The sequence below is a fragment of the Stegostoma tigrinum genome, chromosome 15, assembly GCF_030684315.1.
Source record: "Stegostoma tigrinum isolate sSteTig4 chromosome 15, sSteTig4.hap1, whole genome shotgun sequence".
Taxonomy (NCBI): Eukaryota; Metazoa; Chordata; class Chondrichthyes; order Orectolobiformes; family Stegostomatidae; genus Stegostoma; species Stegostoma tigrinum.
Genome location: NC_081368.1, coordinates 9604492 through 9629768, shown reverse-complemented (window position 1 = coordinate 9629768; position 25277 = coordinate 9604492). Strand labels below are relative to the sequence as shown.

The following is a 25277-nucleotide window of genomic DNA, read 5'->3' as shown; positions in this document are numbered from 1 at the left end:
TACTGTGTGCACTTCTGGTCACCCTGTTATAGGAAGGATATTATAACATGGGGAGGGTTCAGAAAAGATTTACCAGGATGTTGCTGGGAATGGATGGTTTGAGTGAGAAGAGGAGGCTGGATAGGCTGGGGCTTTTTCACTGGAGCGTATGAGATTGAGGAGTGAACTTAGAGGAGTTTATAAATCATGAGGGGTACAGAGAAGGTCAATGGCAGATACATTTTCCCTGGTATGGGGATTTCAAAACTAGGGGGCATATTTCTAAGGTGAGAGGAGAAAAATTTTAAAAAGACTTCAGGATGAACTTTTTTGCACGAGAGTAGTTTGTGTGTGGAATGAACTTCCAGAAAAAGTAGGGGTGTAGATCCAGTTACGATGTTTAAAAGACATTTGGATAAATATAGGAATACGAAATGTGTGGAGGGATATGGGCCAAGAGCAGGGAGGTGGGACTAGTTTGGGATTATGGCCAGTTTGGACTGGTTAGACTGATGGGTGTGTTTCCCTACTGTATGTCTCTGACTATATCAAATAATATCCTTCTTCATCTCCCCTATCCGCATGTTCTTCTACTCCTTTTTACTTCATATTAATTGAGCTTCCCCTTAAATGTGCCTATGCTTTTACCTCAACTATTCCCCCAACTTAAATTTTGTATTCTAGCCACTCTTTATTTAAAGTTCTTTCCTAAGAATTTTCTCTTGGATTTATTGGTAATTACCATATATTTATTGCCCTGAGTTTTAGTCTCACCCACTGGAGAATGCATCTTCTGTACACTACCCTGTCAACTTCTTCCACAATCTTAAAGGGCTCTATCACATCACATTTCAATGTTCTCATTTCAAGAGAAAGGAGCATCTGCCAGTTAATTCTTCTTTGAAAGGTACGTCCACTCAGTGTACCTTATGGAATAAGGAGACAAATATAGAATATAGAGCTAAATTGTCCCCTCCAAAATACTGTTATTAAGTCAAATCATACAACATAGAAATCTACATTGTCGAATGCATCCCAAGCATCATTACTTCCAAAGTTTCAAATCGTAAGTAGCATTCAACACTATTTCAGAACACTGAGAAACCATGATATTTATGTAAAGTCCTTTTTACGGAATCAGTTACACACTGTTCAAATGTCTTCACGAAGCACAATAGTTGCGGAGAGAAAGAATTAAAAGTCACGGCAATTTCAAGCATGGTTCCCAAAACATTCACTTTGATGAATTCACTGAGGCATCCTTTGGAATAATGTGAATTAAGAATGTCATATTGTGACATATTTCTCTTCTTCCCTTTTATAAACAGGATTACCTAGATTTGCAACTAGTTACTCTGGTGGGAGAAAATGCATTATTTGAAAAGCTCTTGAAGGGCTAAATTCCATTCCCTGTCTGCCAAAGTACAAGGAACAAGTGAGATAACAAAGTGTGGAGCTGGATGAACACAGCAGGCCAAGCAGCATCTTAGGAGCACAAAAGCTCTTGGCCCAAAACATCAGCTTTTGTGCTCCTGAGATGCTGCTTGGCCTGCTGTGTTCATCCAGCTCCACACTTTGTTATCTCGGATTCTCCAGCATCTGCAGTTCCCATTATCTCTGATACAAGGACCAACTTACATCTTTGATGTGGTAATACATCTCGAGCTGTTCCACAGCAGGGAGTGTCAGCAAAAAAAAAGGTTGATACCAAATCAAACAAAGAGTCATAAAGGCAGGTGAATGAAAGTTTGAATGAAGATTTAGGTTTCAAGAATAATTTTAAAGGGAGGAGAAATAAAGAGTTAAGGTAATAGAAGAACTAGGAACAGGAGCAGATTCATTGGCTGATGAAGATTGCTTTGCCATTCAATTAGTTCATGGCTGGCCATCTATCACCACTACAGTTTTTCCCAACATCTCCTTATCCTTTAAAGTCATGAACATCCACAAATCTATCAATTTCAGGTATGAACATGCTCAACAACTGAGCTTCCACAGCTCTCTGTGGCAGAAAGCTCTGATGACAGACCACCCCGAGTGAAAAGTAAAACCTCATCTTAGTCTTGAATGGCCAGTCCTTTATTTCTGAGAGTGTTCTCTCACTCAACAGATTCACTGGCCAAGGGAAACAGCCAATCTAGGACCACCCTGTCGTACAGATTGGAAGATATTGAGATTTGGGAGAAACTGGAAGGCAAGAATAAGAATTAAATCAAGGATTAAACTTCAAAAGTATTTTTACAGTAAAGGTCTTTGGGACACCCTGAGGATTTTGAAGGCAAAATGTTAATGTAAGTTCTTTATTAAGTGTATTTAGTTTTGATTAATTAATCCAACATAGCATGGCTTTGAACTCGGCTTTGATCTTATTCTCAATTGTTACACCACTCCTCTCTACCCAAATTTATGTCTTATTTCATTTGTTTCTGCGTGCTCTTCATCTGTGAACATGTGTATTGGTGAGAGATTTGAAACTATTTTGTTCCCTAAATAATTCAAGTTGACCTATTCATATATTTAACTATAAGATTTTAAAGAAAGTTTTGCCAATTCCATAAAGAATATCAATTTCCTGGATTTGCATAATTTTAATGTACACTCTTCATCCAGAAAAAATGGTTGGTGTGATAGGAGACAAAATGAGGGCAAGTCCCAAGTTTCCTCATTCACTCTCAGTGATAACTCACCTTTACTCAGCACTGAACTTTGGGACAAAGCACTGAAGGCCTCCCAGAATGAAACTTATCAGATTTGATGACAGTAGGAAGCTCTCAATCAGAAATGACCAGGGTAAGTTTTAGCAAATAAAATTTGCAGGATGATGTTTCTGGGATAGGAGGAGAAAATGGTATTTTTTTTCTTGAGCTCTGCAATTAGACGCCTTTGAATCTTCCAAACTTCAATGTCAACTCTACCTTCAGATTCTTTGTCAGTAATCAATACCTTTAGTCAGTGCGGAGATCACAGTAAAGACCTTTCTGATTCATAGTAAAGACCACTGACCCCATTACCCAGCTCCTGACTAATGGCCCTGGTGTCATTCCTACATATTTTGGTGGTGGGAAGGGTCTGTCCCAGATTATTTAAAATCTGGTGAGTCAATTTGGGTTTTATTCATTAAGGAGGTATGGGCATTGCTGGCTGGGTCCAGCATTTATTGCCCATCTCTGGTTTTCCCTGAGAAGGAGTGTTGAGCTGCCTTCTTGAACCACTGCAATCCAGGTGTTGTAGATTGACATGGAATGCTGTTAGGAAGGGAGTTCCAGGATTTTGACCCAGTGAAAATGAATGAACAGTGATATATTTCCAAGTCAGAATGGCAAGTGGCTGGGCAGGAGGACTTACTGGTGGAGATTTCCCCATATATCTGCTGCCCTTGTCTTTCTAGATGGTAACAGTTGAGAGTTTGGAAGGCATTGATTGGGGATCTTTGGTGAAATCCTTCAATGCATCTTATTGATGGTATACACTGCTGCTACTGAGCATTGCTGATGGATGAGGTTGATGTTTTTGTCAGTGGTGCCAACTGAGCAGACTACTTCAACCTAGGTGGTGACAATTTTCTGTAGAGTTGTTGGAGTTGCACTCATCCAGGCAAGTGGAGACTATTCCCTCACAATCCTGTCTTGTGTTTTACAGCCAGTGGACAAGCTCTGGGGGGCCAACAGCAGAGTTATATCCTACAGAAGTCCTTGAGACTTCCTATTTCATGTTTCATGCTGAAAGCCCGACTGGTTCCACCACTATCCATCTGAAACACACACCCCTCCTTCCCAAATTAAAATTGGGGACACGATTTTGGGAATGCACATCACATGGTCTATTAGCATAATACCCTGTTTTCTCTTCTTTTTGTGATCTTGAAGCACAGTCAAAACATAAGCTCCCACTCTCATGTCCTTCATTTTAGCCTCTTCAACTGCCTGGTTTTTGCGAAGAAGTGGATTGAGCTTTCTGAAAACAAACAAAAGAAGAATCTTAGATAATGAAATGTGAGGCTGGATGAACACAGCAGGCCCAGCAGCATCTCAGGAGCACAAAAGCTGACGTTTCGGGCCTAGACCCAAAAGAACAATCTTTCAGTTTTGACCAGCCAGGAGCCAATGAAAGCTGTTATTATTACCCTGTTTAAATCAGGCAGAGCCTTTTCAGCACTCACACTTGATGATGTGCATAATCTGAGAAAGTGCCCACAAAATCAGATGATGTCTGGAGCCCATATTCCAGCATAAGGTTAGTGTCTTCCCTCTGAAACGGCAGCATATAGGAACACCTCTAAACCTGGCTGGACAGGAAGACATTTTGCAACTGGTGTTAGCAAGTGCAGAGGGAGTATCTGTGTGAAGAGTGCAGGCTGTGACATCACTCAGCGCCCATTGCTAATTAGACACAACTTGTCAGGAAAAGCAATTTCTTGCAGATTCTGGAAATCCGAAATAAACACAAAAATTAGGTCCAGCAGCATCTGTGGACAGAGAAACTGAACTAGTTTTTCAGATCTAGGATCTCAGGGCTCAGTGCTCCTGCAGATGCCCTCTCCTAACCTCACATGACTAAACATGCGTCAGTAGCAACAAAACCCACAAATAGGGCTACTATTATCTCCTTCCCAAATGCCTCCAGCAAAGGTCTTTTCCCTAGGTTGGGGGATTTCAAAACTAGTGGGCATATTTTTAAGGTGAGAGGATAAAGATGTAAAAAGGACATGAGGGGTAACTTTTTATTACACAGAGAGTGGTTAGTGTGTGGAATGAACTGCCAGAGGTGGATACAGGTACAGTTACAACATTTAAGAGCCATTTGCAGAAGTACATGAATAGGATAAGTTTAAAGGAAGAGATAATGGGAACTGCAGATGCTGGAGAATCCAAGGTAATAAAATGTGGAGCTGGATGAACACAGCAGGCCCAGCAGCATCTCAGGAGCAGGAAGGCTGACGTTTTGGGCCGAGACCCTTCTTCAGAAATGGGGAAGGGGAAGGGGGTTCTGAAATAAATAGGGAGAGAGGGGGAAGTGGATCAAGAATGGATGAGGAGAAGATGGGTGGAGAGGAGACAGACAGGTCAAAGAGGGAGAATGGAGGAGTAAAGGTGAGTGTAGGTGGGGAGGTAGGGAGGGGATAGGTCAGTGTGGGGAGAACGGACAGGTCAAGGGGGCGGGATGCAGTTAGTAGGTAGGAAATGGGGGTGCGGCAGGGGGTGGGAGAAGGGGATAGGAGAGAGGAAGAACAGGTTATGGAGGCGGGGACGAACTGGGCTGGTTTTGGGATGCAGTGGGGGAAGGGGAGATTTTGAAGCTTGTGAAGTCCACATTGATATTATTGGGCTGCAGGGTTCCCAGGTGGAATATGAGTTGCTGTTCCTGCAGCCTTCGGGTGGCATCATTGTGGCACTGCAGGAGGCCCAGGATGGACATGTTGTCTGAGGAACGGGAGGGGGAGTTGAAATGGTTTGCGACTGGCAGGTAGAATTGTTTATTGCGAACCGAGTGTAGGTGTTCTGCAAAGTGGTCCCCAAGCCTCTGCTTGGTTACACTGACGAAGAGGAGGCCACAACGGGTCCAGCGGTGCAGTGTACCACATGAGCAGATGTGCAGGTAAACATCTGCTTGATGTGGAAAGTCATCTTGGGGCCTGGGATGGGGGTGAGGGAGGAGGTGTGGGGGCAAGTGTAGCACGTCCTGCGGTTGCAGGGAAAAGAGCCGGGTGTGGTGGGGTTGGAGGGGAGTGTGGAGTGGAAAAGGGAGTCACGGAGAGAGTGGTCCCTCCGGAAAGCAGATAAGGGTGGGGATGGAAAAATGTCTTTGGTCGTGGGGTCGGATTGCTGATCGCGGAAGTGTCGGAGGATGATGCATTGTATCTGGAGGTTGGTGGGGTGGTACGTGAGGACGAGGGGGATTCTCTTTTGGTTGTTATTGCGGAGACGGGGTGTGAGGAGTGAGTTGTGGGAAATGCGGGAGACATGGTCGAGGGCGTTGGATATGGACCAAACACTGATAAGTGGGACCAGTTCAGTTTGGGACTAAGGTCAGTGTGGGCTAGTTGGATCAAAGGGTCTGTTTCCATGCTGTATGATTGTAAAGATGTTAATAATGTTTTCTTTGCTTCAGATCCATGTCTATTGTGAATTAAATTTTAGAAATTGTTTTGTATGTTTATTGTCATCAGTTGAAGTATCATATCATATGGCTAACTAGATGGTGAAAGGTCATTTGGATAAACCTCGGTCTTTTGTCATCTGGTCCTTGTTCTGACTGAGAAGATTAAGAGAATGAATATCCAACTCACATTCCCCTGCATGACCCAATGTCACTTCTACAGTATAGCAAAGACTCGCATGAATTCAGAATAGCAGTAAGTGAGATGTGAACAATTTTCAGAGTCTCTTAACTGTAAGCTGCTGAGTGAGCTCCCTACTCTGCTTCAGGGGCTCAGGACCTTACTGTTCTTCAATGTATTCAATATGTACAGACACAAAAGTTTGAAAACAGATTCAAGAACATCTTCTTCCTCACTGTTATCAGGCTTATGAATGGACCTCTCGTGTATTAGAGTTGATTTTTCTCTGCACCTTCTCTGTAGTTGTGACACTATGTCCTGCATTCTGTTCTATTTTCCTGATGCACTTATATAAGATATGATTTGTCTGATTAGCATGCAAACAATACTTTTCACGTTATTTCAGTAGATACGACGGCAATAAATCAGATCATATATCTACCACCATGAGCACCAACCCTTTGTATCAGACCCAGAGGAAGGGTTTGAGTGGGAATTAGGAATCTATCCCGCAAAACCAGGTAACTTAAAGTTGACGCGGAGACAGTGAATATTTTAAAGGTAGACATAGGTTGTTGACTAACGAGCAAGTCAAAGGTTTTCTGAGCCAGGAAGGAAAGTGCAACTGAGGCAACAATCAGGTCACCCATGATTGTACAAAATGACAAAGCAGGCTTGAAGGGCTGAATGGTCTACTCCAACTCACTTACACAATCGTGTACAAATAATGTAACATTGTGCATTTCCTGAAAGAAGAGACAGTCCACTTACGTTCTTTCTGTTAGCAGGCAAAACAGCAATGGACATAATGCTATGAAAGCAAGTATCATCGACCCAAGTCCAAGAATATTCAATATTTGCTTTGTTTCTGTGAATTGAAAAAATGTCACTCATAACATAAAGTTGCCCTTTAGCAGCATAACATTCATTACTCTGAGAAATGTGTCCATTGAAATTGTATCTTGCACTTCAGTCAAAAATATTCATCCAGTTAAACAGAAACCTATAAAGCAGGTGGTCCCCCACTGGGCCAGTTATTCAAAAGATATGGAAAATGCATACATGTTAATAACATTGGTCATGCAATTGGAAAATTCTGCAGCTTGTCCATTCCTTTAAACAAGGCGTAACAATACAGTTCCAAGTTGTCTAATCCTGAATTTCAATATTGATCACCATGAGATGGTGAATTTGCAAACAGAAGCGAAGAGGCCACTTCATACTTGGAACTCAGAACTTAAATGGAGTTGAGGAGGAATGCGATTTAGGGAATATTACATCTCACATTCTTAAAAATAGCAATCCTATTTAACAAGGCTGCAGTAATTTAAACAAAAACACGCTGACTTTCATTTCTAGAAGGATAGGATTGAAAAGCACCTTGGTGAGAAAGCACTTGGAGTGTTGTATCTAGTTTTGTTCTCCCTATTCCTAAATGTTGCATTGGAAAAGGTATGTTAAAAAATGGATTTACAAAAGTGGTGCTTAAATAGAGGGGTTCTACCTACTGATGCTCAGGCCTCAGGTCATTTCTGTAGAAAATATAAAGTCAAGTGCTGACTTAATGGGCAGGTTGGCAGTGTAGCTGTCCATGTGTTTGTGCTTGTGAGCAAATTCCTGAAATAAGGCCCACAAAAGTAAAATGATGAGAGATGGTGGAGATGCAAGTTAATTCACTGGGGACACGGGTTCAAATCCCACCATGGCAGCTGGCAGAATTTACATTCAACACGGGAATGAGTGATTAAATTGGTGGCAGGAACATTGGTGTAGAAGAGAAGGCATGACATTTCTGAGTCTTTGGGACCAATTCTCAGGCCAGTGGGACAAGCAGAAGATGAACAGTTTGTGAATTGCCTGGTCTAGAGTGAGCAGCTTTGCAGGGAGATTTGCTTGTGCTGTTGGGTAGCGTTTATTCTAGATTGGAATGGCATGGGAACCCAAGAGAGGTCTCAGATTCAAGGGAAACCAAAGAAATAAAACAACATGGAAGAGTATTGGGCAAAAATAGAAAAGAGATGAAGCAATGCTAAGCATCGTGTAGGATCTAAAAGGAGAATATTGTCAAAAAGTCTGAATTAAACATTATGTATCTGAATATATATTGCATTTGCAATATGGTTGGTGTTTTGAATGCAAAAATTGAAATGGCATATAATCCTGATCTTCAACTTTCTTCAGGGCCTTATCTCTGTCAATCTCTATATCCCCATCATGCTCTGCAACAATCTGGTAGTTCTGTGTTCAAGATAATAAAATGTGAGGCTGGATGAACACAGCAGGCCCAGCAGCATCTCAGGAGCACAAAAGCTGACGTTTCGGGCCTAGACCCTTCATCAGAGAGGGGGATGGGGTGAGGGTTCTGGAATAAATAGGGAGAGAGGGGGAGGCGGACCGAAGATGGAGAGAAAAGAAGATAGGTGGAGAGGAGAGTATAGGTGGGGAGGTAGGGAGGGGATAGGTCAGTCCAGGGAAGGCGGACAGGTCAAGGAGGCAGGATGAGGTTAGTAGGTAGGAGATGGAGGTGTGGCTTGGGGTGTTCTGTGTTCATCTGGTTTAAACCTCTTGGTCCTGTTTTAATTGTTCCACTATTAAAGGCATTTTATAAGTGCATTTAATTGGCAATAATTCATCAATGACATTGCTGTGCCTCAGTGAAGGCGGTAGCTGTGAATGACAATCATTATTGCCAGTATCTTCGAAGTTTACAAAACAGAAATTGCTGGAAAAGCCCAGCAGGTCTGGCAGCGTCTGTGGAGAGAAATCAGAGTTAACGTTTTGGTCGAGTGACCCTTCCTCATAACAGGAGTGGCTTACCCAAAAGTAACCTCATTTGGCAAGATACAAACCATATTAGAAAGCTCTCTTAAATTGATATGGCTTTGAAACTTGACTTACTATTTATTGTCATGTGGTAACATTGTTCATGAGATTTGTCCTTAAAACAACATCCATTAAGCAGACAAATTGTCTTATTGGTTTCATCTTCCACAGCGCATGCTTTAATATTTTTGGCGTAAGGATTACATCCTAAACAAAACAGAAGTATAAACTGAAAGGAAAACACTTGTTAGCAGTAAGCCCGTGGAATGTTCCGCAGTTTCAATACAAACTCACCACAAATGAGATGCTGACTGTAAAATCCAGGCACTATTTACTGATGATGAGGAAAGGCAGGGAGAGACAGAAGAAAACACAAGAGATATAGAGTGTGACGATGCTCTGGCTTTAAGAAGTTGTTTTCTTCTGATTTCTTTTGAAGAGATGCTTTAAAGCCAAGGTGATGTGCAGTCTACCAAAACCACTTTAATGAACAGCTTGTGTGGTCTTGGGCTTTTTCTTATAAAGTTGGAACAATAGAATGAATGGGAATCAATAGCTTGAATAGGTATGGTGCAGCTCTCACAGAACCAGGATTTTTAGATTTTTTTTCTCAGCAGCAGTTGTTGCTGGGGTCTCAGAAAGGTTGGAAGCAGCTGGTATTGTGAAAAGCTGCCATATCTCTCTTTTCTACAACTGAAAGCCTGAAAGCTAGAGTTTTTTCTCTCTCTCTCTCACACACACACACACACACACACACACAGGCACACACAGACACACACAGAGTGGTCTTTTAATGTTCTTTCCTCCTGGGGCATAGAACTGCATATGAGAAAATCTATTTTCTGAATATGCCTTTTTGTCAAGGGCATATTTATGGGATGTTACTCTATTAGAACAGTTAATTAGTAATAGTTAATGTATCTATTATTTTGTTAAGCATTCCAGTAGAGTTATAGCTAAGCCAGGTCTTTATTTTTTCTGTTTTGTATTTTAACTATAGTTCATGAATAAATTGTGTTTTTCTTAACATCGAGTAGTTTGACCAATCAAATTGCATCTGGAACACAACATCTAGCATTTACCTTAAAAATAAGAAAAAGTTAGGGTCTAGGCTACCTTCTTCACATATTTTGAGGGGGCCTGATCTGGTCCATAACAAATGTGACAGGATGAAGTTTGTCGTGTTTGTCATGTTCCATGATCATGTTCAGACTCCCTGTTAATGCTGTGTTGATTGGGCTGCTCAGTTTAAGGAGAAACACATTGAGGGTAATGATTAAGTACCTTCTGCACATGGAAAGACAGCCTGCTGCAATACTGTGTGAGCCACTGATAGGCAGTGATATATAACACTGCGTTCTGTTCCAAAAAGGTAGGTTTTGCGTCAGTTTGGTGCTTCACTTTCTGGCTTGGAAACCATTTAGCATTGCCACAATGAGAAACATCATTGATAATGGCAGGGGGGGATAATGGAACAGTATCTGTACAACTGTCCTCCAGCTGAATTCGTGTCCCAGGAGAGTGTGGGGTTGGCTAAGGAGTCAATGGGAATATTTAGGGAGTAAAAAGGACTGATGAGATTCTTTAAAAATATATAAATTTATCAAAGTTAAACAAATTAAAACACCCGTTACATGAAATGAAAATAATAAAAGTAAGCAGTACAACACTTCTATTTGCATATTGGAGCCTCCTAAAAACAGAATATTCTCAGCATTTACCGCGTAATTTCACTTGAGAGTTTTTATAGTAGGAATTAACTTTCCAAAATTCTAGCATATGAAAACAAAGCAAAGCATTACAAAAAAATCACAGAAGTCATGCTGCCCATTGAACTGGAGTCAACAATTTACCTGGTGCCAAACACAGCCTATTATCAGTGTCATTTTTTCTTGAAAATAAGGAATGTTTGTTCTTAGAAAAGAGTGGTAAACTCACCCTCAGGTGCAGGGGTGCGAGGGGACAATAGTCATCTGACATCATGAATGGTCATTGGCCAAAAGGGTTCAGACAATTGATTGACACAAGGAAATAACCTTCCCCTAGACATACGAGATAACCATAAGTGTCTGGGGCAGAGGAGAATTCTCTCAGAAGACAGTTCTCATCAAGCAGAGCTTGTAGGCAGCAGGTCTCATTAGGTTGCCCCAGACAGCAGCCTTCGTCATCAGATGGAATTTGGACCAGAAGGATAGGAGGAAGGGCGAGGGAAGAATTCCCTCGGCTATAGAGCAGGAATTTTGGCATCTTGGCTATAGAGCAGGAAGCTACCCTCACTGCTTTAATGAGACCGAAACATTGTGTGCCAAGAGCCTGTTTGAGACTCTATAGGAAACAATAATCTGCATTGATACACCTTCAGTGTGGAATATTTCATGGAAACATATTCAAACAAAATGAAAAGAAGTAAAGAGGAGATCTTGAAAGGATTGATGAGGTGCTACCAGTGAAGTGGTTCAAGTGTGAAAGATTAAGTGCTGGCTGGAGGAAGGGGGTGGTGATATGGTGGGATGAGGTACAGTGGGAGACACATGAGGTGGCAATAAAAGAGTATTCAGGAAAAGTGAAAGGTAGAGTCGGAGGAGGGGCGTGGGGGGTTAGGCCATGAGGTGAACCGTGAAATTTTCACCAATGTCCATCCTGTTCCTTGGATGACTAGTGCTCCAGGACTACAGCAGATCAATAACAGAACCCCTGCAAACTCTCACCAACAGTTGCTTTTAAATGCTGATGCTGTCTGTGGAATGAATGAACTCAAACACAGACATGTGTCACGAACCTCTGGCTGTGTCTACAATCCTACTGAGGCCCTCCTTCATCATTTACAATTGTTCTCTTTGTTAATATTTTTAAAGTGTACTTGCTGGTGTCCCATGGAATTGTGTATTGATATTCTTAGAAGCATGGTTATTGTAGTGATGGTGCTTAATCTGAACTGTTACTGTTTGATCACTGATCAGGTAGCCCCTGTGAAGGTTTGCTTCAAATAAGAGTACCTTACTTTATTTGGTACCTAACTATTAAAGACAGTTTCTTAGAATGGAAAAGTCTTATAAAGACTTGTATTAGGTGAGATGCCAAGATCGCCAAATTCAGCAAACGAGAAGAAGGAATGATAGATTCATTTTCATTTAAAAAAAACTCTACGATTACTGAATTTAATTTCACCATCTAAGGTCCAAATGTTCAGCTATTTAGCATGAATGAACACGAAATCCGTAAATCTACTAGTCAGAACTATGTATAAATTTATGCACAGCTTCCAAAACATCTCAGCAGGATATTTCCATTATGACTTACTGACTGGCACAGCCACCTCTGAATTACAAAATGTTGAATTCAAATCTCACTCGGGACTATCAAGTATAATATCTAGATTGACGATACCAGCGAGTTATTGTGCCGGTGATGCCCTCTGAAGGGTTCAAGGTGCCCACTTTCAGATTAAACTGGGACCTGACTGCTCTCTCAAGTGGATGTATAAAATCCAACTTAGAAAATAAAACAGGAGAGTTTTCACCAGTGTCCTGGCCAATATTTCTCCTACAGCTACATCACTAAATAAAAGGTTATCTGGTCACTTTCACATTGCTATTTGTGGCATGTTACTGTTTGAAAATCTTCTGCTATGTTTCCTATTATTATGGTTAACACCCTTAAAAACGTATTTCATTGGCTGCATTGTACTTTGGGGTGTACTAGAGTTGTGAAAAGGCACCATGTCGGTGTGAGGTATTTTTGTTTGTAAATCAGTATAAAACAACACAGAGGGATGTAGGAGTTCAGGTACATAATTCTTTGAAGTTTGCATCACATACAGACAGCATGGTCAAAAAGGCGTTTGGCATGCTTGCCTTCATTGTTCAGTCCTTTGAGAATAGGAGTTGGGATGTTATGTTGCGGTTGTATAGGAGACTGATGAGGCCTCTTCTGGAATACTATGTTCAGTTCTGGTAGCCCTGTTATAGGAAGGATATTATTAAGGTGGAAAGGGTTCAGATGAGATTTACCAGGATGCTGCCAATTGTGAATGGTTTGAGTGATAAGGAAAGATCGGATAGGCTGGGATTTCTTTCACTGGAGAGTAGGAGGTTCAGAGGAAACCTTATTAGTAGTTTATAAAATAATGAGAGGTATAGGTAGAGTCAATGGTAGCTGTCTTTTCCCTAGGATGGGGGATTTCAAGGCTAGTGGGCATATTTTTAAGCTGAGAGAAGACAGATTTAAAAAAGATACAGGGGATGGTTTGCATGTGGAATGAACTTCATGAAGAATTGTCAGACATGGGTACAATTACAACATTTAAAAGACATTTGGATAAGTACATGAATAGGAACATTTTTGAGGTTTAATGGCCAGGAGCAGGCAGTTGGACGAGTTTAATTTGGGATTATATTTGGTATGGACTGGTTGGACCAAAGGTCTGTTTCTGTGCTTTGCTATTCTAAAACTCTATAACAACACAAGTTTAAAAGACTTCCATATTTTCGTTTTAAAACAACTGAAATGAATTATATATGATTTCAGCTAAATGGTTACAAACCTACACTTACCGAGTGGATGAAATATGTTGCTGAAGGTGTTTTGATTAGTTGAATCCCTAGAGAACCTGTGGTAACTTTGCTCACTGTCTTCTGGAAGCTGTTGTTTCTGTTTCGACAACCTTAACATCTTTGCTGAGGCAGCAGAATTCCAGAATAAGCCAGAGGACAAATTACATTTTTAACTTATCTTCAGATCTGTGCAGAGACTGGTGTGAGGAAATATTCCTCCATGGGTCTCCTAAACAGATAAAAACTTCACAGCCGTGTCACTAATACCCTGGTACAGAGATGCATGAACACACAAACAATGAGAGCAGGAGAAGGCTATATTGTTCCTTGGGTCTAAGGTCTGATTGATACCTCAACTTGACATTCCCACATGCCCCAATAACATTTCACGCCCCATTGTTTGTCAATAATCAATCCATTTCTGTCTTAAACATATCAATCCACTTTGTTTCCATTACCTTTACAGCAAGACTCTCCCTCTCTGAGAATTTTTTTTGGCTTGTTGCTGTTTTAAATGGATGTCTTCTTATCTTGAAACAGTGAGCCCTATTTCTAGAATCTTCTGCATCATGACTCGCCCATCAAGGCTCCTCAGGATCTTACATATTTCAGTCAAATTGCCTCTTACTCTTCTTACTCTCCCACCCTCACAATCATTAATTGTTCATTTTCAGAACGTGCTCATCCGTGGAAAGTGCAATAGTTGCTTCCTAAAACTGAGTCATTTTTTTATGCTCCCTCTTCAGACAGCCGAGAGTCAATTACGTTGGTGTGAGACTGGAATCATTTACAGATCATGCTTTATCACAAAGGGTGGATGTTTAAGAATGTTTAAGTCTGAGATTGACAGATTTTTAATCAGTAACATTATCAAGGGTTTGGGGGAAAGGTAGGAAAGTGGGATTGAGGATTATCAGATCAGCCAATGTCTCATTGAGTGGTGGAGCAGTCTCAATGGGCCAAAAGGCATATTTCTGCTCCTACGTTTCAACAGAGGAATTAGGAGTTTGAAATAACCGATAGAGGCTGGTATCCAGTCACCAAGTCACCCCTTATTTACATGGGCTCTGACCAGCAGCTCAGTCAGTCCCCAGACTGATGACGCCTTCTGAATCTCCTATTTATATTTGTCAGCCAGAGCTCCCTGATTTGCTGAGGCTAATGATCCCAATCAACGGATCTTACAGTCAATGGATACACAAGCCCTGGTTCCGATCACTACACAGCTGGAGTAAGCCACTCAGCTCTTTGAGACTACTCCACCATTCAAAGTGATCATGGCTGATCCTCCATCACACTGTCTTATTCCTGCTTTCTCTTGATATCTTTTGATGCCGAAAATATCTAAAAATTGATCAGTCCCCATAATGGTATTGGATCAGAATTAGGCCATTTGGCCCATCGTCTCTTTCTTGAATACACACAGGCCTGGCTTACACAACCTTCGGTGACAGCAAATTCCACAGACTGACCACCCTCTGGGTGAAGAAATGCTTCCTCATCTCATTCCTAAATGGCCTAAACTGTATCACGAGATACTGAGGCTATGTGCCCTGATTCTCAACTTCCCAGCCACAGGAAACATTCTTCTGCATCTAGTCTGTCTGACCCTGTTAGGATTTTATTCCTTTCAGTCAGATTCCCTCTCAGCCCTCTCAACTCTATTCACAGGCCAGTCCTTTTACACAATCAAATGTAAGGTTCTCCTTCCTAAAAGGATGACATCAGGGGGTAAATTGAATCTTAAAATAATGCCAACAGCACCATGATAACTTTCGCCTTCCTTAACCCAAAAAGTGGTTACAATGGTGGAATATTTGATCACAGGGATCAGTTAAAGTGCATCAGATAGAGGCATTCCTCAAGAAAGATGCATTACACATACATTCATATCATTTTTGGAAGGTGAATTTTACCATTGAGGCATATGAGTCTGGCTCATTTCCATGGAGATTTTCTCAGCAATAAAATTAAGTCAGATGAGGATGCTTCCAGGTTTGGAGGGTTTGAGCTACAGGGAGAGGCTAAATAGGCTGGGGCTATTTTCCATGGAGCGTCGGAGGCTGAGGAGTGACCTAATAGAAGTTCATAAAATCAGGAGGGGCATGGGTAGGGTGAAGAGCCAAGGTCTTCTCTCTGGGGTGGGGGGAGTTCAAAACTGGAGGGCTTAGCTTCAAGGTGAGAGGGGAAAGATATAAAAGGGACCTAAGGGACAACTTTTTCATGCAGAGGGTGGTGCGTGAATGGAATGAGTTGCCAGAGGAGGCGGTGGAGGCTGGTACAATTGCAACATTTAAAAGGCATCTGGATGGGTATATGAGTAAGAAGGGTTTAGAGGGATATGGGCCAAATGCTGTGCTGGCAAATGGGATTAGATTTATATAGGATATCTGGTTGGCACAGATGATTTGGACTGAAGGGTCTGTTTCAGTGCTGTATATCTCTATGACTCATTTTGAAACAGCAACCTTGCCCCAGCATTGTTGAGAAAACAAGTGGATATAGGCCCCCGTGGTGTTAAGGGAAAATTGTTTGTACTGTGGTAGCTTATGGCAGGTGGTAAACATTGAAGGCCATTAGCCTGCTTTCAGTTCAGAATAGTGGAGGATTGAGTTCAGTTTAAAAAGCCCAGAAGGTGGGAGATTTTACGGCAGTTCAGGTTTGATCGGACCAGGGTCAGAAGCAAGTTTAGGTTTCTCTCCTGATAGGAATTCAGAACCAGCATAATCACCTCAATAGTTAATGCAATTCCAAACCAACAGAGCTTTCTGAGATATCTGTGAGTTATTAGCAGCTCAGAAAGATTAAGCTCACAGTTGTGAGTGTATTTTAATAAGCATTATGGACTACAATAATGATGCTGATGATGGGCTAGTTTAGTTTTGGGTTGTGGTCAGAATGGACTAGTTGGATTGAAGGGTGTGTTTCTATGCCTTATGGCTCCATGAATTTAAATCTCAACTGTTTATAAGAAAGAAATTGGAGAAAATCAGTTATAAAGAATTTAAAGATTTGATACAGAGGGGTAATTTTTCTGGACTTGAATCTGTGTATATTGATAGTTTTGGAAAATATTGTATTGTTGTACTATTTAAGATTTTTTTTAAACCACCCTGTATATCTAAATAGCTTGGTTTGTTCTGTATTAGTGTGGATCTTTTGTGTAATAAATTGTTGTTCTGAAACTTTGCAGCTTCAAGTGACTATACTTTTGTGAATGACTGTCACGTTAACTAGAATATAAAAGAAAAATCTATCAAGACAGATCACATTCTGGGGTCTGACTTCTCTAATTGTACAATCAGCTGGAAACTTAATTTTAAACAAAAACTAGATAAGTGAGGAAAATTAGTTAGTTTGATAGAGTTAGATGATGAATGATCAGAGGAGGCTTGGATAGAGCATAAATATCAAAATGGATTGATCGAGTTGAGTAGCCTGCTTCTGTAAAGATAATTTTAATGTATGTCTATGATACTACTTTCCTGTGACTGTCGAGAAATTAATGAGACAAATGGAAATAAATTTTGTATATTACAAAGAAAGTGGACTTACATGCAAAAGGGCATGAAGTTAAAAAATAGAATTTGATTTTATAAATTTTAACAAAAAACGTTTCCCTCGAATACAGGATGAGGTGAATATGAAAAGGATGTCTTCCTTTCTGAGTTGGCCCAGTGGCTCAGTGGTTAACACTACAGCCTCACAGCACTGTGGACCCAAGTTCAATTCCACCCTCAGGCAACTGTCCATGTGGTGTTTACACATTCTCCTTGTGTCTGCATGGGTTTCCTCTCACATCCAAAGATGCGTAGGCTAGGTGGATTGGCTATGCTAAATTACCCAAAGTGCCCGGGGATGACCAGGCTTGGTGGATTAGCCATTGAAAATCCAGGGGTGGGTCTGGGTGGGATGCTCTTTGGAAGGTTGGTGTGGGTTGAATAGCTTGCTTCCACATTGAAGGGGTTTTATTTTGTGGAGGGACCGAGAAATAGAGTCACTGGTTCAAAAAAAAGGGTTACACGTTTAAGACAGAGAGGTGGTTTTCTCTAACAGAAGGTGACAGTCTTTGCTCAAAGTCAATTCTCAGAATGTATTTTATTTCATTTAACTGTCTTTTCTATCATTGACTTGTGCAGCCAACAGAAATTTCCGAATCTCAGAAGGCAGTGAATGCAAAGTCAGAGATAGATAAGTTCATAATAAGACAGGGTATGATAGGTTATTGGGACCAGCAGGATTGTAGTCAATTAGATCATGCTTGAAGGACCTACTCCTGCTCCTAATTTGTATCTTTGTATTTTGTTTAATTTACAAATAAAGAACAAAAAATGCTGACTTGTTAAAATTTCACAAGTTATTAGCACTGTGTTTTACATTAAAGTTTTGGGCCAGTGGATAGAACATATGCTGAAGATTGTGGGACCAAGTTCCCCTCCAGGGACCTGGCCCACAAAATTACAGCATCTCTCCCACAACTCTTTGGGGCAACACTGACAGAGCAATACACTGTCACAAATCTTGCCTTTCAGAAAGCCCTGGTTTCCTACTCGGGTCGATGTAACAGACCCCATGGCTCTTTCTCAAAGGTGAGCTGGAGAGGGTATTAGGGCAATGACAAGCCCTCAGTCAACACTGTCAAAAACAGATGACCTAATAAGACAAAGTGTGGAGCTAGATGTACACAGCAGGCCAAGCAGCATCTTAAGAGCACAAAAACTGACGTTTCGAGCCAAGACCCTTCATCAGAAAAGTTGAGGGGAGAGAAATAGTGAGGGGGGGAGGCGGATTGAAGACGGGATAGAGGAGAAGATAGGTGGAGAGGAGACAGACAAGTTAAAGAGGTGGGGATGGAGCCACTAGAGGTGAGCGTAGGTGGGGAGGTAGGGAGGGGATAGGTCAATCTGGGGAGGACAAACAGGTCAAGGGGGTGGGGTGAGGTTAGTAGATAGGAAATGGGGGTGCAGCTTGAGGTGGGAGGAGGGGATAGGTGGGAGGAAGGACAGTTTAGGGAGGCGGGGATGAGCTGGGCTGGTTTTGGGATGCAGTGGGGGGAGGGGAGATTTTGAAGCTTGTGAAGCCCACAATGATACCATATGGCTGCAGGGTTCCCAACCGGAATGTGAGTTGCTGTTCCTGCAACCTTCGGGTGACATCATTGTGGCACTGCAAGTGGCCCAGGATGGACATGTCGTCTGAGGGATGGGAGGGGGAGTTAAAATGGTTCGCGACTGGGAGGTGCAGTTGTTTATTGCGAACCGAGTGCAGGTGTTCTGCAAAGCGGTCCCCAAGCCTCCACTTGGTTTCCCCAATGTAGAGGAGGCCACAACGGGTACAGTGGATACAGTATACCATATTGGCAGATGTGCAGGTGAATATCTGCTTGATGTGGAAAGTTTTTTTGGGGCCTGCGATGGGGGTGAGGAAGGAGGTGCGGGGGCAAGTGTAGCACTTCCTGCGGTTGCAGGGGAAAGTGCCGGGTGTGGTGGGTTTGGAGGGGAGTGTGGAGCAGACAAGGGAGTCACGGAGAGAGTGGTCTCGCCAGAAAGCAGATTTGGTTGGGGATGGAAAAACCCACCCCATCGGCCTTTTGTAGGGACCACTCTGCGACTCCCTCGTCTGCTCCACACTCCCCACTAACCCCACCACCCCTAGCACCTTTCCCTGCAACCGCAGGAAGTGCGACACTTGCCCCGACACCCCCTCCCTCTCACCTTCATCCCAGGCCCAAAGCAAACCTTTCACATTAGATAGGGGTACACCTGTACATCCATCAACTTGGTCTATTGCATCCGATGCTCCCGTTGCGGCCTCCTTTGCATCAGTGAGACCAAGCAGACACTCGGGGGCTGTTTCGTGGAGCATCTGCACTTTGTATGTAACAAATGACTACACCTTCCAGTCGCCAACCATTTAAACTGCCCCTCCCACTCCCTGGGTGACATGTCCATTCTGGGTCTCCTCCAGTGTCACAATGACACCACCCGTAAACAGGAGGAGCAGCACCTCATATTCTGCCTCGGGAGCCTACAGCTCAATGGCATAAACATGAAGGTCACCAAAATCTCCCCACCTCCCTGCCTCATCCCACGAGCAACCCTCCCTCTCATCCCTGCCTCCTTGATCTGACACAACCTGTCCATCTTCTCTACCATCTGTCCGCTCCTCCCAACCCACAGACCAATCCCCATCATTCCATACCTGCACTCACCGATCACCATCCCACCCACCTTCCCCGGCCAACGCTCCTCCTCTCTCTATTTATTTCCCAGCTCCCTTCACCCTCTCATTTCAAGAAGGGTCCTGACCGGAAACATCGACTTTCCTGCTCTTCTGATGCTGCCTGGCCTACTGTGTACCTCCTGCTCCATACGGAGTTGTCTCTGACTCAAATATCTGCAGTTCTTGCTGTCTCTGACCTAATACTTTATCTCTTTGTGGCTAGTGGAAGTTTCTTTGTGCGAATTGGCAAAATTATGTTACAAAATGTATCTAATTAGCAATGATCTGTATTGGAATGACCGGAGGTTATAAATGTGAAAAAAATTGTTTCATTCCTGGCTTTAACTGAACATTGAAACTGAATGTAATCTGGAAGATACAAAAAACATTTTTGATGGTCCCTGGGCCCTGTTTCTCAACAGGATCTTTGATGCTTGTGTGGACATGGGCTGCACTATTTTAGCGAATTTACTAATGACGGGGGACTTGATAAAGGAGATTTGCACACAGGAGCTCATTCATTCACTCAGCAAATCCACAACGGCTTGACAGCTCTACAGTAAGTTATGCACCAAGATAACAAAGTGTGGAACTGGATGAACACAGCAGGCCAAGCAGCATATCAGGAGCACAAAAGCTGACGTTTCGGGCCTAGACCCTTCATCAGAGAGGGGGATGGGGAGAGGATTCTGGAATAAATAGGGAGAGAGGGGGAGGTGGACCGAAGATGGAGAGAAAAGAAGATAGGTGGAGAGGAAAGTATAGGTGGGGAGGTAGAGAGGGGCTAGGTCAGTCCAGGGAAGACAGACAGGTCAAGGAAGCAGGATGAGGTTAGTAGGTGGGAAATGGAGGTGCGGCTTGAGGTGGGAGGAAGGGATGGGTGAGAGGAAGAACAGGTTAGGGAGGCAGAGACAGGCTGGGCTGGTTTTATGAGGCAGTGGGGGGAGTGGAGATTTTGAAGCTTGTGAAGTCCACATTGATACGATTGGGCTGCAGGGTTCCCAAGCGGAACATGAGTTTCTGTTCCTGCAATCTTTGGGTGGCATCATTGTGGCATAGCAGGAGGCCCATGATGGACATGTCATCTAAAGAATGGGAGGGGGAGTTGAAATGGTTCGCGACTGGGAGGTGCAGTTGTTTATTGCGAACGAGTGGAGGTGTTCTGCAAAGCGGTCCCCAACCCTCCGCTTGGTTTCCCCAATGTAGAGGAAGCCACACCGGGTACAATGGATACAGTATACCACATTGGCAGATGTGCAGGTGAACATCTGCTTAATATGGAAAGTCATCTTGGGGCCTGGGATGGGTGTGAGGGAGGAGGTGTGGGGGCAAGTGTAGCATTTCCTGCGGTTGCAGGGGAAAGTGTCGGGTGTGGTGGGGTTGAAGGGGAGTGTGGAGCGGACCCCTAACCTGTTCTTCCTCTCACCCATCCCTTCCTCCCACCTCAAGCCGCACCTCTATTTCCTACCTACTACCTCATCCCGCCTCCTTGACCTGTCCATCTTCCCTGGACTGACCTATCCCCTCCCTACCTCCTCACCTATACTCTCCTCTCTACCTATCTTGTTTTCTCTCCGTCTTTGGTCCACCTCCCCCTCTCTCCCTATTTATTCCAGTTCCCTCTCTCCATCCCCCTCTCTGATGAAGGGTCTAGGCACGAAACATCAGCTTTTGTGCTCCTGAGATGCTGCTTGGCCTGCTGTGTTCATCCAGCTCCACACTTTGTTATCTTGGATTCTCCAGCATCTGCAGTTCCCATCATCACTGAAACAAGTTATGCACCACTCTGCTTTCGAGAAAAAAAAAACGTGAATAATTTAAAGGACTTCCCCCTCCACACAGGAGAGGGCCAGATTTATATTTTGACAACCCAGAGATGTTGGATGCTGTCGCCAATTAACATTTTGAGTAACATGATCAGGATCGCAATGTTTCAGCAACAGAAAGTGGCCCGTCAGCCCATTCTCCTGTGTCACCTCTGAGGCAGCGATACAAGCCTCCCTCTCACAGGCAAAACTTGTGCAAGACTAGATAGATTCTCAGGCATTGCCAGTCAAGATGATGTGGATTACTGGCATGACCAAGTTACTGGGAAGAAAGTTATACAAAAGCAAAATACTGCAGTTGTTAGAATTGTGAAAGAACATGCTGGAGAAACTCAGCAGGTTTGGCAGCATCTGTGGAGAGAGAAACAGATTCAAAGTTTTGAGTCTAATACGACTCACTTTAAAATCTTTGTCCTTAAAGCAAAGTTATGCACTTTCCTATTTTCATTCAGCAAAGAAACATTTGTGTCACACAAATGCCAGGCTATGAACATCACTAATAAGAGACAATCTAACCACTGACCCTTGACATTCAATGGTGTTACCATCGCTGAATTCCCCACTAACATCATCTTGGGGAGTGCCACTGATCAGAAAGTCAACTGGATTCGCCGTATAAACACAATAGGTATTCGTCACAAGCTCAGAGGTTTGGAATATTACAGTGAATAATTCACCTCCTGACTCCCTAAAGCCTGTCCAAGGCACAAGTCAGGAGTATGATAGAATACTCTCTACTTGCCTAGATAAATGCAGCTCCAACAACACTCAAGAAGCTCGACGCCATCCAAGACAAAGTTGATTAGCACCACATCCACAAACGTTACTCACTCCACCACTGATGCTCCATAGCAGCAGTGTGTACTATCTACAGGATGCACTGCAGAAATTCACCCAAGATCCTTAGATAGCACCTTCCAAAACCACTTAGAAGGACAAGGCCAGCAGATACATCATCACCTGCAAGTTCCCTGCCAAGCCACTCACCATCCTGACTTGGAAATATATTACCATTCATTCACTGTTGCTGGGTCAAAATCCTGAAATTCCTGTCCTTTACCCCTCACTGGGGAGACAATGGCCCAGTGGCATTATCACTAGATTATTCATCCAGGAACTCAGCTAATGTTTGGGTGATTTTGAATCCTGCCACGACAAGTGGTGGAATTTGAATTCAATTGAAAAGAAAATCTCGAATTAAGAGTCTACTAATGACTACGAAACCATTGTCAATTGCTAGCAAAACCTATCTGGTTCACTATCATCCTTTAGGGAAGGAAACTGTCATCCTTACCTGGTCTGGCCTACATGAGCCCAGACCCACAGCAATGTGGCTGACTTGAACTGCCCTCTGGGTAATTAGAGATGGGCAATAAATGCTGGGCCTAGCTGGTGACACCCTCATCCTGTGAATGAATAAAAGGAAAGCAGATAGTACATGGAACTATGGATCATGGAGTGCAGCGGTTCAAGACGGCAGCTCACCACCACCTTCTCAAGGGCAGCTCAGGATAGGCAATAAATGCTGGTCCAGCTGGTGATGCTCGTGAGTTAAGCAAAAGGAAGCCAAAAAAACTGCTCTGTCCAGAATGAGCACAATAATCCTGCTGAGCTGTATTGTAATTCATTTTTTCTCTTTAAAAATGGCAATATGACACCTAATTGCATTTAAACAGCGTCTTTAATGGAGTACTGTCTCAGAACATTTCATTAGAGCACCATCGGACAGAATTTAATATTGAGGAATATGAGGAGATGTTAGGATGACACCAAAAACTTGGTCAAGGAGATGCTTGTTAAAATATCATTAAAAGGGAAGGAGAGGGAGAGCATGTTGTGAGTAATTAACTGTGCTCGCTCCTGTAACGTAAGAATTGGACATGGGTAACATGGAGTTAAAGTGGAGTTGGATCCTTATATTCTCGGGTCATAGGAAGTGATGTCATTGCAAGGGTGTCTCTTGAAGCTATATTGCATGCTAACTGTGAGTTACAACACAACATCTCCCTTTTTCTAAAGAAAATTAGAATTTCCCAAACAAATGTACATGGTTATACATAGGTGTTTGTTGCCCATTTGATAATTATGGAATGGGCTAGCAATTCAAACTTCAACACAAGGCTCTTGCTGATCATATACTTGACTTGAGTGATACATGTTGTTCTTGTCTGATGGACAACTTATCTGTCTTACTGCTTGTTACTGTCAGTTAACACCGATCATCATCATTCAAGCTTCCTTCCCACTCTCTCCATAGGTTATTGGCATGTTATAGTTTGGTCTACAATGTCTTCTGCTCCTCCACAATGTATGACCATGATCAATAATTATTACATGCAACCTGGCCAGGTGGCACACCCAAAAAGCCTTTGCTGGCATCCATGAACTTGCAAATGGATTTTTAATTTGCACTCTTTCCAGTGTGCAGTTGGACTAGTTTTTTTACCTGCTTGTCCATCTCTTTCCTTTCTCGCTGCCATTGATGAAGAATTCCCTGTGAGTCAGAGTTAGGAGACAATTGGTTACAAGGCAACACCATTTTCATTTGTCTTCTGGATATGTTATGCTCAGATGGTAGATCCTTCTCCATTTGTGTTGCATGGCATGCAGCAGTGCAGTGCAAAAATCATCATTAAAATCAGTGATCATCTAGGAACTAAAGTATTTGAAAGTTAAGAGTTTCAGTTCTAAGATCTTGACAAAGCATCATTGCCATAATTATTTTCTCTCTACAGTTGCTACTGGACCTGCTGAATATTTTCAGCTTCTTCTGTTTTCATTTCAATTTTCATGGAATGGTTTTGTTCATTTGCTACCATAGCAACATGGGAAGGTCCACGTTCTTGAGGTTATTTCTGGCTTGAGTGGCCTTCTGTGCTAGCACATAGCAACCTCTGGATGTCAGCAGCAGAAACACCCTCCTCAGAGATCGCCATCTACAGAAAACTAACAAAGCACTGTCACAGAAGTGCAAAACCCAAGCACCCACCTCATTCCCTGGTGTCCATAACTGGAACATGCTTTAGAACTTACAAAGTGATGCCAGCCCTGCCTCTCAATGGTGCACCTCCTGACTGGCCACAAGTATCATTAACCACAACCTGGGAACTTGTCAGAGTCATGATGTCCTAGGTTCCAACCTGCCTATGGAAAACCTAGACAATCTTGAACTGCTTGAGGGTAGATCAGGGAAGATGTGGCCACCCACTGCAGATGTGGACCTTGAGAAGCAGCTCAAATTGTGACTGGGTCCACCCAAGGCAGATGATCAGCTGCACACCAAGTTCCTGTCCTGTTAGGTCCATTCCTGGGAATATGCCATCATCCCTGTCCTGTCAGGTCCATTCCTGGGGCATCCCATCATCTCTGTCCTGTCAGGTCCTTTCCTGGCGACATCCTCTCATTCCTGGTCCATCAGCTGGAGCCACCAAATGCACGGCCAAGCTCCACATTGAAACTTTCAGCGTACTCAGCTCCCCCCCACTATACTCCTTACAGACTCACAACAGTGTGGCCTAGTTCTAATCAAATCCATTTGCAAGTTTGCTGACAACACTACTGTTGTAGTTCGGATTTCAAACAACGGCGAGACAGAAT

General features: G+C 42.9%; 1 protein-coding gene across 3 annotated transcripts in view; it reads right to left on the bottom strand.

Moving 5' to 3' along the window:
• Positions 1-25277, bottom strand: part of LOC125458949 (uncharacterized) — a 40516-nt gene that overhangs the window by 4274 nt on the left and 10965 nt on the right. For all 3 annotated transcript variants that reach the window (XM_048544806.1, XM_048544805.2, XM_048544807.2), the window contains 4 exons: positions 13633-13755; positions 9155-9286; positions 7028-7124; positions 3815-3933 (listed from right to left, as the gene is read on the bottom strand). In XM_048544806.1, the coding sequence (XP_048400763.1) occupies positions 3815-3933; positions 7028-7124; positions 9155-9286; positions 13633-13750 (466 nt within the window). In that variant the 5' untranslated portion in view covers positions 13751-13755. The remainder of the gene's footprint in view (positions 1-3814; positions 3934-7027; positions 7125-9154; positions 9287-13632; positions 13756-25277) is intronic.